The sequence below is a fragment of the Tamandua tetradactyla genome, chromosome 10 (genome assembly GCF_023851605.1).
Source record: "Tamandua tetradactyla isolate mTamTet1 chromosome 10, mTamTet1.pri, whole genome shotgun sequence".
Lineage (NCBI taxonomy): Eukaryota > Metazoa > Chordata > Mammalia > Pilosa > Myrmecophagidae > Tamandua > Tamandua tetradactyla.
In genome coordinates this window covers 92,390,891-92,404,081 of record NC_135336.1, presented here as the reverse complement: position 1 = coordinate 92,404,081, position 13,191 = coordinate 92,390,891, and the positions used below count along the sequence as shown (strand labels likewise).

The 13,191-nt window shown below is 43.7% G+C and overlaps 1 protein-coding gene and 1 long non-coding RNA gene across 10 annotated transcripts in view; one reads left to right on the top strand and one right to left on the bottom strand.

Annotated features, from left to right (window-relative positions):
• LOC143648606 (uncharacterized) overlaps window positions 1–13,191 on the top strand; it is an 88,290-nt gene that overhangs the window by 48,674 nt on the left and 26,425 nt on the right. For 7 of the 9 annotated variants that reach the window (XR_013158664.1, XR_013158660.1, XR_013158665.1 and 4 more), the window contains 4 exons: window positions 2,743–2,930; window positions 3,429–3,651; window positions 9,947–10,134; window positions 12,945–13,001. This is a non-coding gene — a long non-coding RNA (uncharacterized LOC143648606). The remainder of the gene's footprint in view (window positions 1–2,742; window positions 2,931–3,428; window positions 3,652–9,946; window positions 10,135–12,944; window positions 13,002–13,191) is intronic. The other 2 variants (XR_013158666.1, XR_013158662.1) reach the window with 1 other exon arrangement.
• On the bottom strand, window positions 4,085–6,157 carry LOC143648605 (Golgi-associated RAB2 interactor protein 4-like). Its single transcript, XM_077118839.1, has one exon. It carries the CDS (start codon window positions 5,803–5,805, stop codon window positions 4,657–4,659), a length of 1,149 nt encoding a protein of 382 aa, XP_076974954.1. The 5' UTR covers window positions 5,806–6,157; the 3' UTR covers window positions 4,085–4,656.

Sequence of the window (13,191 nt, the reverse complement as noted above, 5' to 3'; positions counted from 1 at the left end):
GAGTGGGGCATGTTCACACACACCACCACACGGCATTGGGATGAGTCAGCTCCAAACCTGTGAGGGGCCAGCTCTGGCTGGAAACCCTGCGCTGAGTGGGAAGAGGGGCACCTGAGAGGAGGCTCAAAGCAAGGGTCTAGGAGTATCCCACAGTATCCTGTGGGATAAAGCCATGGGAGATACAGATTCATGCATGTAAGCCCCTGAGAAGTGTGGGCAGATTCTTCCTGAAGGATCAGGGCAGTTTCTCTGTGTCTTGTGTGTGGGAAGTAAAGAAAAGCGTAGGGTTGAGGGCCGGCGAGAATATAAGGGAATGTATTTTCTCTTCATTTAAGCACTTTGAAATATAATAGGTCCTTTGGTGATAGAAAGGGTCTTGGGAACTATAACAAAGAATTCCAGACTTTGGAGGGACTTTGGAGTCATCTAATCTCTTTCTGTGTTGAACAGATGGAGAATTCTAGGCCCAGGAAGGGCAGTGGTTAAATGGATTCTGTTTAGTGCATTTTTGGCCCCTTACATATGTTAACACATTGAATTGTTAAACCCCGTCAGAATTAAATATCCCTATTTTACAGACAAGAAGACTAAGGTCTAGAAAGAAGTTGCAGCCCGTAAGTTCCAGAATGAGAATTTGAAGCTAGACAGTCCAGTGTATTTGAAAGCATGCCAGCACTAAACTGCAGCGCCAGGGCTGGAAACTAGGTTTCTTGGCCTCCCGAGCTCTATTGCCCTGCCTTCTGGCCCATCTCTTCTGGTCCTTTACCTCAAGGCCCTGGAATGCCTGGACCCACTTCCAGTAGTGTAGGCTGACTTCACAGTCCCCAAATTGCCCCCAAACTCAAACCAATATCAACCCCATAGCTCAGGAAAGCTGAACCCCTCTGCTGTTCTAGGGAGGGCAGGGATGAGACTATGCCAAGTGATGAGGTCGGGGCAGAAGCTCCTCACAGTCAGAAACACCCTCTGTCTTATTCCTGTCAAATATCGGGGTTCAGGTTTCCCTCAAAGATCCCACTTGTTGCCCTCCCCCAAGACATTTTTTTTTAAGTGCATAAAGTGGTGATTCAAGTTTTATGGGAAGCTTACAACCCTCTGGGATTGGCAAGATCTGTCTAGTTCTGGAAGCACTTTTTTGTGATTGTCTTGCTGGTTTGAAGTTGAGGAATTTCCCTTATTCTACTTTTCTTTAAAAGCTGACTGCATTTACCATGTAGCTTTTTTTAAAAAATTCATTTATTAATTAAAAAAATTAAGAACAAACAAGCAAAAACATTATCATATAATTCTGTTCTACGTATATATTCAGTAATTCTCAGTATCATCATAGTTGCATATTCATCATTTCTTACATTTGCATCAATTCAGAAAAAAATAAGACAACAGAAAAAGAAATAAAACAATAACAGAAAAAAAAAGATTATACATACCATATCCCTTATCAGTAGCATTTCAAACTAAATTAGTTTAACATTTGTTCCCCCTATTATTTATTTTTAGTCCGTATGTTCTACGCGTTTCTTGGCAAGGTAGATAAAAGGAGCATCAGAGAGAAGGTTTTCACAATCACACAGTCACATTGTGACAGCTATATCATTATTCAGTCATCCTCGAGAAACATGGCTACTGGAACACAGCTCTACATTTTCAGGCAGTTCCCTCCAGCCTCTCCATTACATCTTGAATAACAAGATGATATCTACTTAATGCGTAAGAATAACCTCCAGGACAACCTCTGGACTCTGGAATCTCTCAGCCATTGACACTTTGTCTCATTTCACTCTTCCCAGACCCTTTTGGTTGAGAAGGTTTTCTCCATTCCCTGATGCTAAGTCTCAGCTCATTCTAGGGTTTTTCTCAATCTCTTGATGCTGAGTCTTAGCTCCTTCTAGGATTTCTGTCCCACGTTTGCTGGGAAGGTCCACACCCCTGGGAGTCATGTCCCACATAGACAGGAGGAGGGTGGTGATTTTGTTTGTTGTGTTGACTGGAGAGAGACGCCTCATCTGAGCAACAAAAGAGGCTCTCTTGGGGGGTGACTCTTAGGCCTAAATTTTAAGTAGACTTGACCTATCCTTTGTGGGGTTAAGTTTCATATAAACAAACCCTAAGACTGGGGGCTCAGCCTATAAATTTGGTTGTCTACACTGCTTGTGAGAATATCAAGAATTCAACTTGGGGAAGTTGAATTTCTCCCCACTCTCACCATTCCCCAAAGGGGGCTTTGCAAATACTTTTCCACTCACTGACCGAATCACTCTGGGATTCACTGTGGCATCAGTCTGGACAAACCAACAAAATCTCATGTCCTACCTGAGATTCCAAGTACTTATGGTGTTCAATCAAACTATCTACATAAGTTATATAAGGAAATTCACTAGTCAAAATATGAATTTTGTAACAAACATTATTTGGTTTAGTCTCACACATATGGTGACATTTTAAAGTATTACCATCTATTTTCAGCACCCTGCAATAATAACATTTCTTTGTTGCTCCTCATGCAAAAACGTTTTTAAAATTGTGCGTGTGACCTTTTTTGCTGGTTAGATGGATTATGTGGCTCCATCATTAGATGGAGATGTGACTCCACCCATTCTGGGATGGTCTTGATTAGTTTACTGGAAGCCTTTAAAAGAGGAAACATTTGGGGAGAGTTAGAAATGACAGAAGCCTCAGAGCCAGCAGAGAGAGAGCCTACAGGAACTTCAGAGCAGAGCTGACACAGATGCTACCTCCTAGAGAACAGATGTTTGGAGATACATGGAGCCCAGCAGATGAAACCATGAAATGTTAAGCCAGAGTGTGAAGAGAGCCAAGTGAAGCCATGAGATGAAGGCAAGCCTCAGAGAAGCAAAGGGAGGAACTGCCTCAGGAACTGGGTGAAAGCAGTGGAGCCCAGGAGGAAGGGACCAGCAGATGCCAGCCACGTGAGTACTCAGCTGACAGAGGTGTTCCTGACACATCAGCCTTCCTTGAATTAAGGTATCGCTCCCTGGATGCCTTAGTTTGGACATTCCTATAGGCTTAGAAACTTAAACATGTAACTTACTAAATTCCCCTTTTAAAAAGCTGTTCCAGTTCTGGTACACTGCATTCCGGCAGCTTGCAAACTCCACGCACCACTTTTTCAAACTAGGCAAAAGTGAGGAAATGCTAAGCACAAAATTCTGGACAGTAGTTCTAAGAAGGAAAAGTGGGAGATGGGGTTGAGGAGGTGTATACACGAGGACTTCAAGAGTTTCAAAAGGTTCTATTTCTTAAGCAAACTGAACAGCATAAATTATTGGGGTTTTTTTTTCATATTTTAACATCTCTGAAATTGTTCTTTTATTTCCCATATGTCCTTTGGCTATGTTTTCAGTTTTCTCTAAGGCACAAGTGTGACGTATGACCAAAATTAAAGCTATGAAAACTTGTAATTTTAGATAAATTGTCACAAGAACCTTTGTTATATGACATCCCCACTTCATGAACACTGAAGCTCAGAGAACATAGCTTGGTTGAGTCACACAGTGCAACTCGGCAGAAGAGTGAGCCACCGCACCAGCCCAACTCTTGGTAAAGCCCTGCCTGAGGATGGAGGTGGGCAAAGCGAACAAAGGAGACAGGGACACCACAGGGACCCAGGGCACCTGCCTGCACCACCAGGTGTGTAGCTGCCATTCCCAGTGTATCAGTTCTGTGGGTGGAGATTTGGGCTCTTCCCCGCTTTTCTCTTGCACCTTCTCATAGTTGTCTCCTAGGACACGGGTTATAGTCTCTGTGTGATACAGACCTAGGGGTGAAATTACTTGTCTTGCCTGTTCTAATTGTACCAAATGCTCCTGCACCCCTCTTTCCCCGACCATCCAGGGAGTATGAGTCCTGCCGTTGCTTTGTTATGAAGGAACAAAACTTTGTAACACGGAGGGGGTGCATAATGGAGCATCCCAGCCTGCTCTCCAACTTTCAGCTCTGCCGAGCATGAGTGAGAGGGAGCTCCCTTTCCCTGGGCGTGGCTGCAGCACATGACATCACAAAACACCGAGGTGGCTACCAGTCTGCAGGACATGGCTAAAGCAGAACACAGCACAACACAGCATGACATGTTGATATTTATTGAATATCAAATGAAATAGTCTCCCTGGGGATACTCCCCGGAGGTCACCTCGTCTGCTGTCTCTGAAGTCAGGGCACTGATGTTCGCACCCTGGTGACGCTCAGCTGACCCCACGACAAGGCTCACATCTGTTCTGTGGGCTGACGATGACTTAGTTAACCTGGCTCTCAGGCCCCTCAGGAATGACGTGAGCCTGCTCGGACCCTTTTTTGTGGAGCCCGAACTGGCAGTGGATCCAGCCGTCCTGGACTTCCCAGAAGACCTGGAGTCCTTTGCAGGGGGCGTGCGGCTAATGCCCTGGTTAAGGGAAGGGCGCTCACTGCCCTGATGTCCTTTTTGTTTAAGATCTTTCCTGGTGGATCTGTGGCTAGAGAAGGACCGGCCTGATGACTGTCGGTCAACTTGGTGTCTGGTCTTCTGTTCCCTCTCCCTGTTCTTCCGGGCCGCGGCGTTGGCCTGGGAGACTCGTCGGCCTGCCTCCTGTGCAGTGTTCTGGCCTTGGCTCACTGAGCTGGAGATAGGCGATTCTGCTGCTGTTGGGACTGCAGCTGTTTCTACGATGCTCTTGATGGTGGATGTCCTGGCAATCGCCATGCTCGTGCTGCCCTCAGGAGAGGGACTTGCCAACGCCCTGTGTTGGAGGTCCACTCGGATGTTTTGCTTGTGCTGCCCTCAGGAGAGAGACTGGCCAATACTGCTGTGCTGGAGGTCCACTCTGATGTTTTACTTGCCGCCCCAGCACTGGCCACCTTGATGTTCTTCGTGGGCACGCTGATGACACCCGCCATGGCCACATGGCTCTTTCTTCCTTTTGGGCCCCTAGAGGCTGCTCCTGGTCCTGTCACAGCATTTTGTGCAGAACCTGCAGACGTAGATGTCATCACGCTCACCACGGCGCCTGCTGCACTGCCCTTCATTGCCGCCCCTGCTGTTGCCCAGGATGCTGCATGCTTTGCCAGTTTGAGGGTGGTCATGGCAGGCCTGCTGGGCTCTCTATAATTCATTCCTTCACCCCCAGCAAAACCTGCACAGGAGGCCCAAGACACGTTAGAGACGACATGGAGGCTCCTGATGTCATCCCATTCTCCGTGGAACTCAGCTGGTGTGCTGGCCTGGTCCCCTTCCTCCAGCTCTGGCATGCATATCATGTCCCCTGTGGGAACGGCATAAGTACCACTATTACTCTCCACGGGTGGGTGCAGGAGGTAAATGATTTTTTCCCAGTACAGGAAAAGGTCTTCCTGAGCATCCAGAGGGGGACACAGCTGCAGGTAAGAGGAGCGGCCGGTGGCGAACTTCAGGCACAGCTGCTGTTTCTCCCGGTCATGAACCGACAGCCTGATGAGCTTCAAGGGCAGCAGCCTGGTGAACTCCATGGTCTTCTCAGCTTGGCGGCCTCTCCCCTGGGTGGTCTGGCCCCTGCGGGTGATGGGTTGGGCCAGCAGCATGACATCGGGGATGGGCAGGAGGGGGCTGGTGCACACGATGCCCACGGTCACAGTTTGGATTCGGTTGTGCACGTCAATCACTTCTCCCTTCCGGGTGACCTGAATGAAGTCACTCTCAAACATGGGGGCGTACTTAAACATATCGTACTCCCCCTTGTACAGGTGGCACTGCAGCTTGCCCATGGCGGTGTTGAACAGGCCCGCTACAGGCCCGCTCCGCACCGTGTAGTAGGGGAGCTCACCGCGACCGCTCATGATGACACTTGAGTGGCAGCAGCAACACCACACAGCGGGGCGCTGGGTCTCCCTTGGCCTGGTGGGCGATAAGTCAGCAGCATACCGGGGTGCACGGGCTGCTCTCCAGCTGTTCTTTCCACTGGGCTCTACCCCACAGGACCCCAGAGCCTCCCAGAGGGCAGGGTGGGGAGTGGGGGGCTCAGCGGATTGCTGGCACAGGGGATGTTGCAGGTGCTCTGAGTCTCACCCGAATCTGCTCTAAGTCACAAGGACCGAGAGTGGGCTCCTGACTCTCACCCGAATCTGCTCTAAGTCACAAGGACCGAGAGTGGGCTCCTGACAGGTTCACTGACGCACTCCTGGCAAGAGAATTTCCCACTCAGCCTTCACCCCCGGCCCAGCCCTATTTATACTCTGCGGCCCTTTGTGAGCTGTCCCTGTCATGCAGCCCCCTTTGTCGTTGTCACCCCAGCTGTCACCTCAAGGCAGGACCACTGTCCTCCCCCAAAACACCCCATCGTCTCCACAGAGGCCGGGCTCACCTGCTAGGGATACATGCATCTCAGGGCGAAAATAAAGTGGAAAATTAAAGTGTTTCTTGGCTCTTTTGCTAGGTTATAAGTATACCAGAGACTTCCAAGAATTTGTTCATGTAACAGTTTCATGGATTTCATATGACGTATAAAATATAATGTATTTTAACACAGGCCACTAATTAAAATGCAATGAAAACTGGGGTTTCATGACAAAGGCCTAAATCTTTTCAGTTAATTCTATTTCTTTTATGTTGGATTTAAGTTACTCTCCTACACCAAGAACCGTAATAGCTGTCCTCACCATTTAAAATCTTCATTTTATATTCTCCGTCTGCCTACAATTATTCATGCGGCATGAGACGTAGAGCACTGAATCTGAATATCTTCCATCAGTTTCCTGCATAGATAAAATTTTCTAACTGCTAATAGTATACATCAAACCTAAATTCAAGACAAGATTGTAAAGTGTGTGGTATGTTAGGGAAAATAACATGAGAAGTGAGCTGTAAAGACAAAAAGGAAAATGTGTTTCCCTTCTGTGTTGAGGGTGGGTGGGTGGGAAGGGATGGCCAACAAATGAGAAAGGGGATCAGCGTTTGCCAGAATAAAAAGAGAATTTAATGAAAGTCAATTTCTTTCTTGATTTCCCAAAATATTCACTTGTACTGATATAATTCAGGGGAAAAGAGAGAATTCCAAGACAAAAAAATACCAGTGTGAGGTGAGCGGAACGCATTATTGTTTCTCATGGGCTGGTATAATTGTGGAAATCATCTCAATGATGATTTGCGTCGTACTGTCTAGTATAAATAAATGAGAAGTGTAATGCTTTTTAAAGAGCAATTACTTGTATCATGATGAGTTAGCTCTTCCTGAAATAGGGAACCATGTTCTAGACAAAAGTTCCTACACTCAGTCCTCTGCTAACGCTCTGTCTAAATACCTACAGCGCATCACCATTCTTGTGCCTGACTTTGAAATATTAGCTCAAATGCTACTTCCTGACAATTCTTTACATGGGCTGGGGCCGGGAATCGAACCGAGGTCCTCCGGCATAGCAGGCAAGCACTTTGCCCGCTGAGCCACCGCGGCCCGCCCCCTGACAATTCTTAAATTCTTCAGCTAGAATCCCCATTTGTACCCATTCCTCGATTATAAATGCAGTGAGAGAAGGCCCACGTTTCATGCTTTGGTCTCTAGGACTTTCGGGTTATGGGAGGTCAACCAATACTTATAGTATTTTCCGTATTCTGTAGTATTATGGAATCCGCAATTATGACTTATTAGTATTGTGTAAGGATTCTTTAAATGTGAATAATCAACTAATTCTTTCCCAAGTTGGAAATTTTAAGAAAAGAATTCTTATACATAGTCCCTTTATTATTAACAAATAATGAAATCTATTAGATATTTTGCTAATCAGTTTTTGTAAAAATGTATAGGAATTCATCTTAAAGTTAGTGTGCTGGTTTTTAACTGTTCTGTACCCCAGAAAACTGTGTTCTTTTAATACAGTCTTGTTTGGACAGACCTATTGTTGGGCGGACATTTTCAACAGGCTGTTTCCAGGGAGATGTGACCACGCCCATTTAGGTGGGTCTCAATCAGATTCTTGGAGGCAAATTTATTGTTGGTGGGGATGTAAAATGGCACAGTGCTCTAGAAGCAGTTTGGTGCTTCCTGAGGAAGCTAAGTACAGAATGTCATATGATCCAGGAATCCCATTAATAGGTGTCTTTTCAGAGGACATGAGGGCAAAGAAAGAAACTGGCATTGCACACCAATGTTTATAGCAGCATTATTTATAATTGCCAAGCAAGGGAAACACTCCAAGTGTCCATCAACAGAAGATTAGCTAAACAAGCTGTGATATATGCAAAAGATGGAAGGTTACACAGCTATAACACAGGGCAAAGTCATGAAGCATGTAACAATGTGAATGGACATTGACAACATGAATCTGTGAAATCAGCCAGAAACGAAAGGACAAATACTGTATGGCCTCACTAATATGAACTAACGTTAACGAGTGAACTTGAAGAAGTTAAAAACACAGGTTATAAGGAGATAGACGTAGAATAGACATTGGGCAACAGGACTGGTTGTAAAACTTCAGAAATGGATAGCACAATACTACCTGATTGTAGCACAGTAATACACACTTAGGCTGGATTGTATGATGAGTGAATAAAACTGCTTAAAAATGAACAAAGAGAAGCAAGTGCTAGAAAAAATGTGGGTAAACAGATGTACCTGTTCACTGTGGGTAGGGAAATGAGAGGTGCAGTGTCGTAGTTCCACAGGAGGCTACTTGTAGGGTTGCCATATGATCCTGAAACCCTGTTGCTCAACACATCCTGGAGGAACTGAGTGTGGGGACATGAGTGGACATTTGCACACTGGTGTTTCGGGGGGCAGTGAATGGAGGTGGCCTAAGGGTACAACGCCTGAGGAATGGAAGGGGGAAGTATGGCGTATACATGCAAAGGTATACTGAGTGGCTACAAAAAGGAATGAAGTTGTGAATCATGCAACTAGAACCTTAAGAGCTATATGTTAAATGAAATGTTAGGAGAATAAAGACAAATATTATCATGCCTCAATCATTTGGACTAAGTATGAGATAGAAATTCAGTGAACTAAAGTCGAGAGCATGGATTATCAGGTTGGGGCTTATTGCAGAAGGCCCTAGAGTGTAAGCTCTTACAGCAGTCACTTACTCAGGAGGTGTAACTGTTAATTCTAAATTTGGAGATGCTGAGCTGTTTATATATAACATGGTCCATCCCAGAATCTTTGGGTACTTATGTGACACCTGAGACTCACAGCTCTGTAGCTATGAAAGTCAGCAATACCCTAGCAAGCTAAATATTGAGGTGCCCTATGACCCAGCAATAGCACTACTTGGTATATAACAAGAAGAGCTGAAAGCAGTGACAAACAGACATTTGCACACCGATGTTCATAGCAGCATTAGTCACAGTCACCGGAAGATGGAAACAATCCAAATGTCCGTCAACAGATGAGTGGATTAACAAAGCAGAATATTAAGCAGCAGTTAGACAAAACAAGATGGATACACCTTGAGGAAATGATGTTGAGTGAAATAGGTCAGACACAAAAAGATAGAAGCTGCATGACTCCATTTTTACAGCAATGATAAAGGTAAAATCTGAGGTTTATAATACAGAATATAGGGGACTTAGACATACATAGAAGCTACAGATAGGTGAAAGGTTACCGAATGAGTTTGAACTCCAGAGTAAGAGAATAGATAGAAGTGAAGGCAATTCTCTAGTGGGTCTAATAGGTGATATTATCATATTGAAAGTGAAGATGATTGAAAGGGGTTGTAAAGACCTATGTGTCCCACTGATGAACACTAGAAATTTAAATTAGTTCTTGTAAGAACTATTTCAAAGGTTTGTTTCTTGTACAAGGAGTGTTTTAATTTCAGGGTACAGGAGGAAAACTGCTTTCGCATACTATGGGCTATGTTTAACAGGAAAACATCAGCAGTACCATAGCAACAGCAGGGGTAAATAATGGGGGGAGGGACAAGAGTTAAGGAGAGGTTTAGATGTCCTGTTTGGTGAGGGTATGTATTGGTTATCTTTCTCTAGGAAACAATGAAATTATCTAAAATGGAGAATGTTGATGGACTGTGGACTTTGGGCATTATACATGATGCCTAATGAATGCAGGTGGCTGAAGGATGCACTGACTACAAAGTAGATTGGTGAATGATGGTGAATACACTTGATCGAATATTGTACTGCTACAGAAAGGAATGAAGCCGTGAGGCATGCAGGTATGTGAATGAACCTATGGGACATTTGGTGAGGCAAAATAAGCCAGGAACAAAAGAACAATTATTGTGTGGTCTCCTTTAGAAAATGCTTATAAGAAAACGGGGGCCTAGATTTTAAGCTGTTATACCAGATTTATACTAGTCTGGAGTGGTAATTATTCTTTCTGGATTTTGAGAAGCTGTTTTATATATGTATAACCTGGTATTTAGAGATAAAGACAAAGGCGATCGGGTTGGGATTAAGGTAATTCAGAACACAGAGGTAAGGAAGACATCGTCTATATTTTAGAACCACACCTACTCTTTGAGACCAAAGAAAGAAAGTTTATTTTGTCTGCAACCTAAATTTTAGGTAGTACATAATCTAACTCAACCTGTCTGGACAGCTCTTTTGAACAATTGAAACACTGGGAGTCCAATATAAGAAAGAGGTCCTTTAGTCCTGTATAGTGTAATGTAAGCCTGGATGCATCCTAGAATATATTAAGCAGATAATCAAAAAGTATTGGCAAAGTCCCTTGGGGATGGGAGAAAAATATGGAGCTATTAAACTTTACCACAGGGAATCCTGATACTGTGTCAAACTTAGGGGCACCAAATCAATAGGCTAAGCCCTTGATCTTGAGGCTTACTCTTGTGAAGCTTATGAAGGTGGAGAAGCTTAGCCTACCTATAGTATGCCTAGGGGTTACTTCTGAAGGACCTCTTTCATTGCTCAGATGTGACCTCACTCTCTCTAAGCCCAACTCTGTAAGTGAAACCATTGCCCTCCCCACTATGTGGGATGACATCCCGGGGGTGAAGGACTCCTTGGGGGCATGAGAGGTGACTTCCAAGGATAAGTCTGGCTCTGGCACCGTGGGATCAACAAGTCCATCCTGACTGAAAGGGGGAAAAGAAGTGCATCTAATAAAGTATCATGGCTGAGATCATTCAAATGGAGTTGAGAGGCTACCATGAAGGTCACTCTTATGAACGCTTCAGTTAGACTCTGCTACTCATCAAAACTTACCAAACCCCAACCAAAACCATTCCATTAAATCCTAAAGAACACCTAGGACAATATATAAGATTCTACAAAGGTTCCATGCACTAGGGTCACTTTCCAGAAACTTAGAACCTCCAGATGGGTCCCAGGACCAGATAAGTCATGAAACCTAGGGGGCCCAGCTTCTCCAGAACATCAGCTAGTTCCATCTCCCTACCCCATATTTCTCACAAACCCTTCCAGCATGAAAAAGTTAGAATGGCCATAGCCCAAATACCCCTAAAGAGAGGGATAGAAAGATCAAAGGTGATGGTAAAGTTACACAGAGGTAGGGTTTAACAAACGTATATGATTGCTGCATCATTAAATTGATACTTCTTTTAGTCTCTAGTATCTTAGAGGAGCTCGTTGTAAAAACCTAAAATTGGGGAATTGTAACCCCTACCAAACTCTGAAATCTGTTCACAACTAAGTGTAGTGCTGTGCATTGAAATTATTAGTTTTTTGTATATATGTTACTTTTCACCAAAAAGGAAAGAATTCTATTGCGATGATAAAAAAATATTTATTCCTGTGTTCTGGAGCAGCTGGAAGGAAATACCTGAGATGATGGTATGGTAGCCTATGACAAGTCTGGGATCTGTCCTGTAACTACTTGTATAAGAGTGATTTGAAAACTATTGCTTTTTTCTTCCTTTGTTTTGTATATATGTTATATTATACAATAAAAAGGGGAGGTAGGAAAGAAACGAAAAAATCATTTCTAAGCGTCACCCCCAGAGATCCTGTTTTGTTGCTCAGATGTGGCCTTTCTCTCTAACCGACATCACAAGTGAACACACTGTCTTTCCCCCCTCTACGTGAGACACATCTCCAGGGGTGTAAATCTCCCTGGCAATGTGGGACAGAAATCCAGGGATGGCCTTCTTGACCAAAAGGGGGAAGAGAGAAATGAGGAAAAATAAAGCGTCAGTGGCTGAGAGATTTCAAACTGAGTTGAGAGGTTATCCTGGAGGTTATTCTTACACATTATATAGAGATCCCCTTTTCAGATTTATGGTGTATTACAGTGGCTAGAGGCAAGTACCTGAAGCTGTTGAGCTGTGTCCCAGTAGCTTTGTTTCTTAAAGATGATTCTTGAAGATGATTGTATAATGATATAGCTTTTACAGTGTGACTGTGTGATTGTGAAAACCTTGTGTCTGAGGCAGATACCTTTATCTAGGGCATGAACAAACAAGTAAAACATATAGATAAAAAGTAAACAATAATAGGGGAAACAAAACTTAAAATAAATTGTGTGGATGGAAATAGTAGTGGTCAGTGAAAGGGACAGACACGTCAGGGGCATGGTATATCTGAGTTTTTTCTTTTTCTGGAGTGATGCAAATGCTAAAAAAAAAGTGATCATGGTGATGAATACACAGTTATGTGACAATATTGTGTGCCACTGATTGTACACCATGTATGGAATGTTTGTATGTTAAATCTTATCAATAAAGTATTTTTTTAAAAGATTCCTCCCAGCAGTACAGAATGAGGATTCAAAGACATGGCTTTTTTGGGGTACATAATAGCTTCAAACCAGCACATGGGGAAAGGGGAAGTAACTGTTAATGTGAATACGGTGTACTTTGGGGGTGGTAAAATATTCTGGAATAAGATAGTGGTGATCAATGCAGAACATGTACTAAGAAATACTGAAATGTACACTTTAAAATTATTTATTGTATGATATGTTTATTGTATAGCAATAAAAATGGAAAAAAAAAGATTTAAAAGAAAAGTCATGTACACCCTTGGTCTTTCTCCCACTCTTTAGGCTATGCCCAAATGAAAGGTGATGGTGGAGTTATACAGAGAATGGAGGGTCTAACAGGTGAGTATAATTGCTGATTCATTATATTGATATATCTTTTAGTCTCCATTATCTTAGAGCGGCTGGAAGTGAAAACCTAGAATTGTGAAATTGTAACCCATACCAAACTCTGAAATGTTTTACAGCTAATTATTGGTACAGCTTGCAAACTTAAAACACTCTCCATTGCATGTACATTGCAATTCCCTTG

Excerpts from the sequence above, each read along its gene's own strand:
- LOC143648605 (XM_077118839.1), bottom strand. The coding sequence starts at position 5,805 with ATGAGCGGTCGCGGTGAGCTCCCCTACTACACGGTGCGGAGCGGGCCT.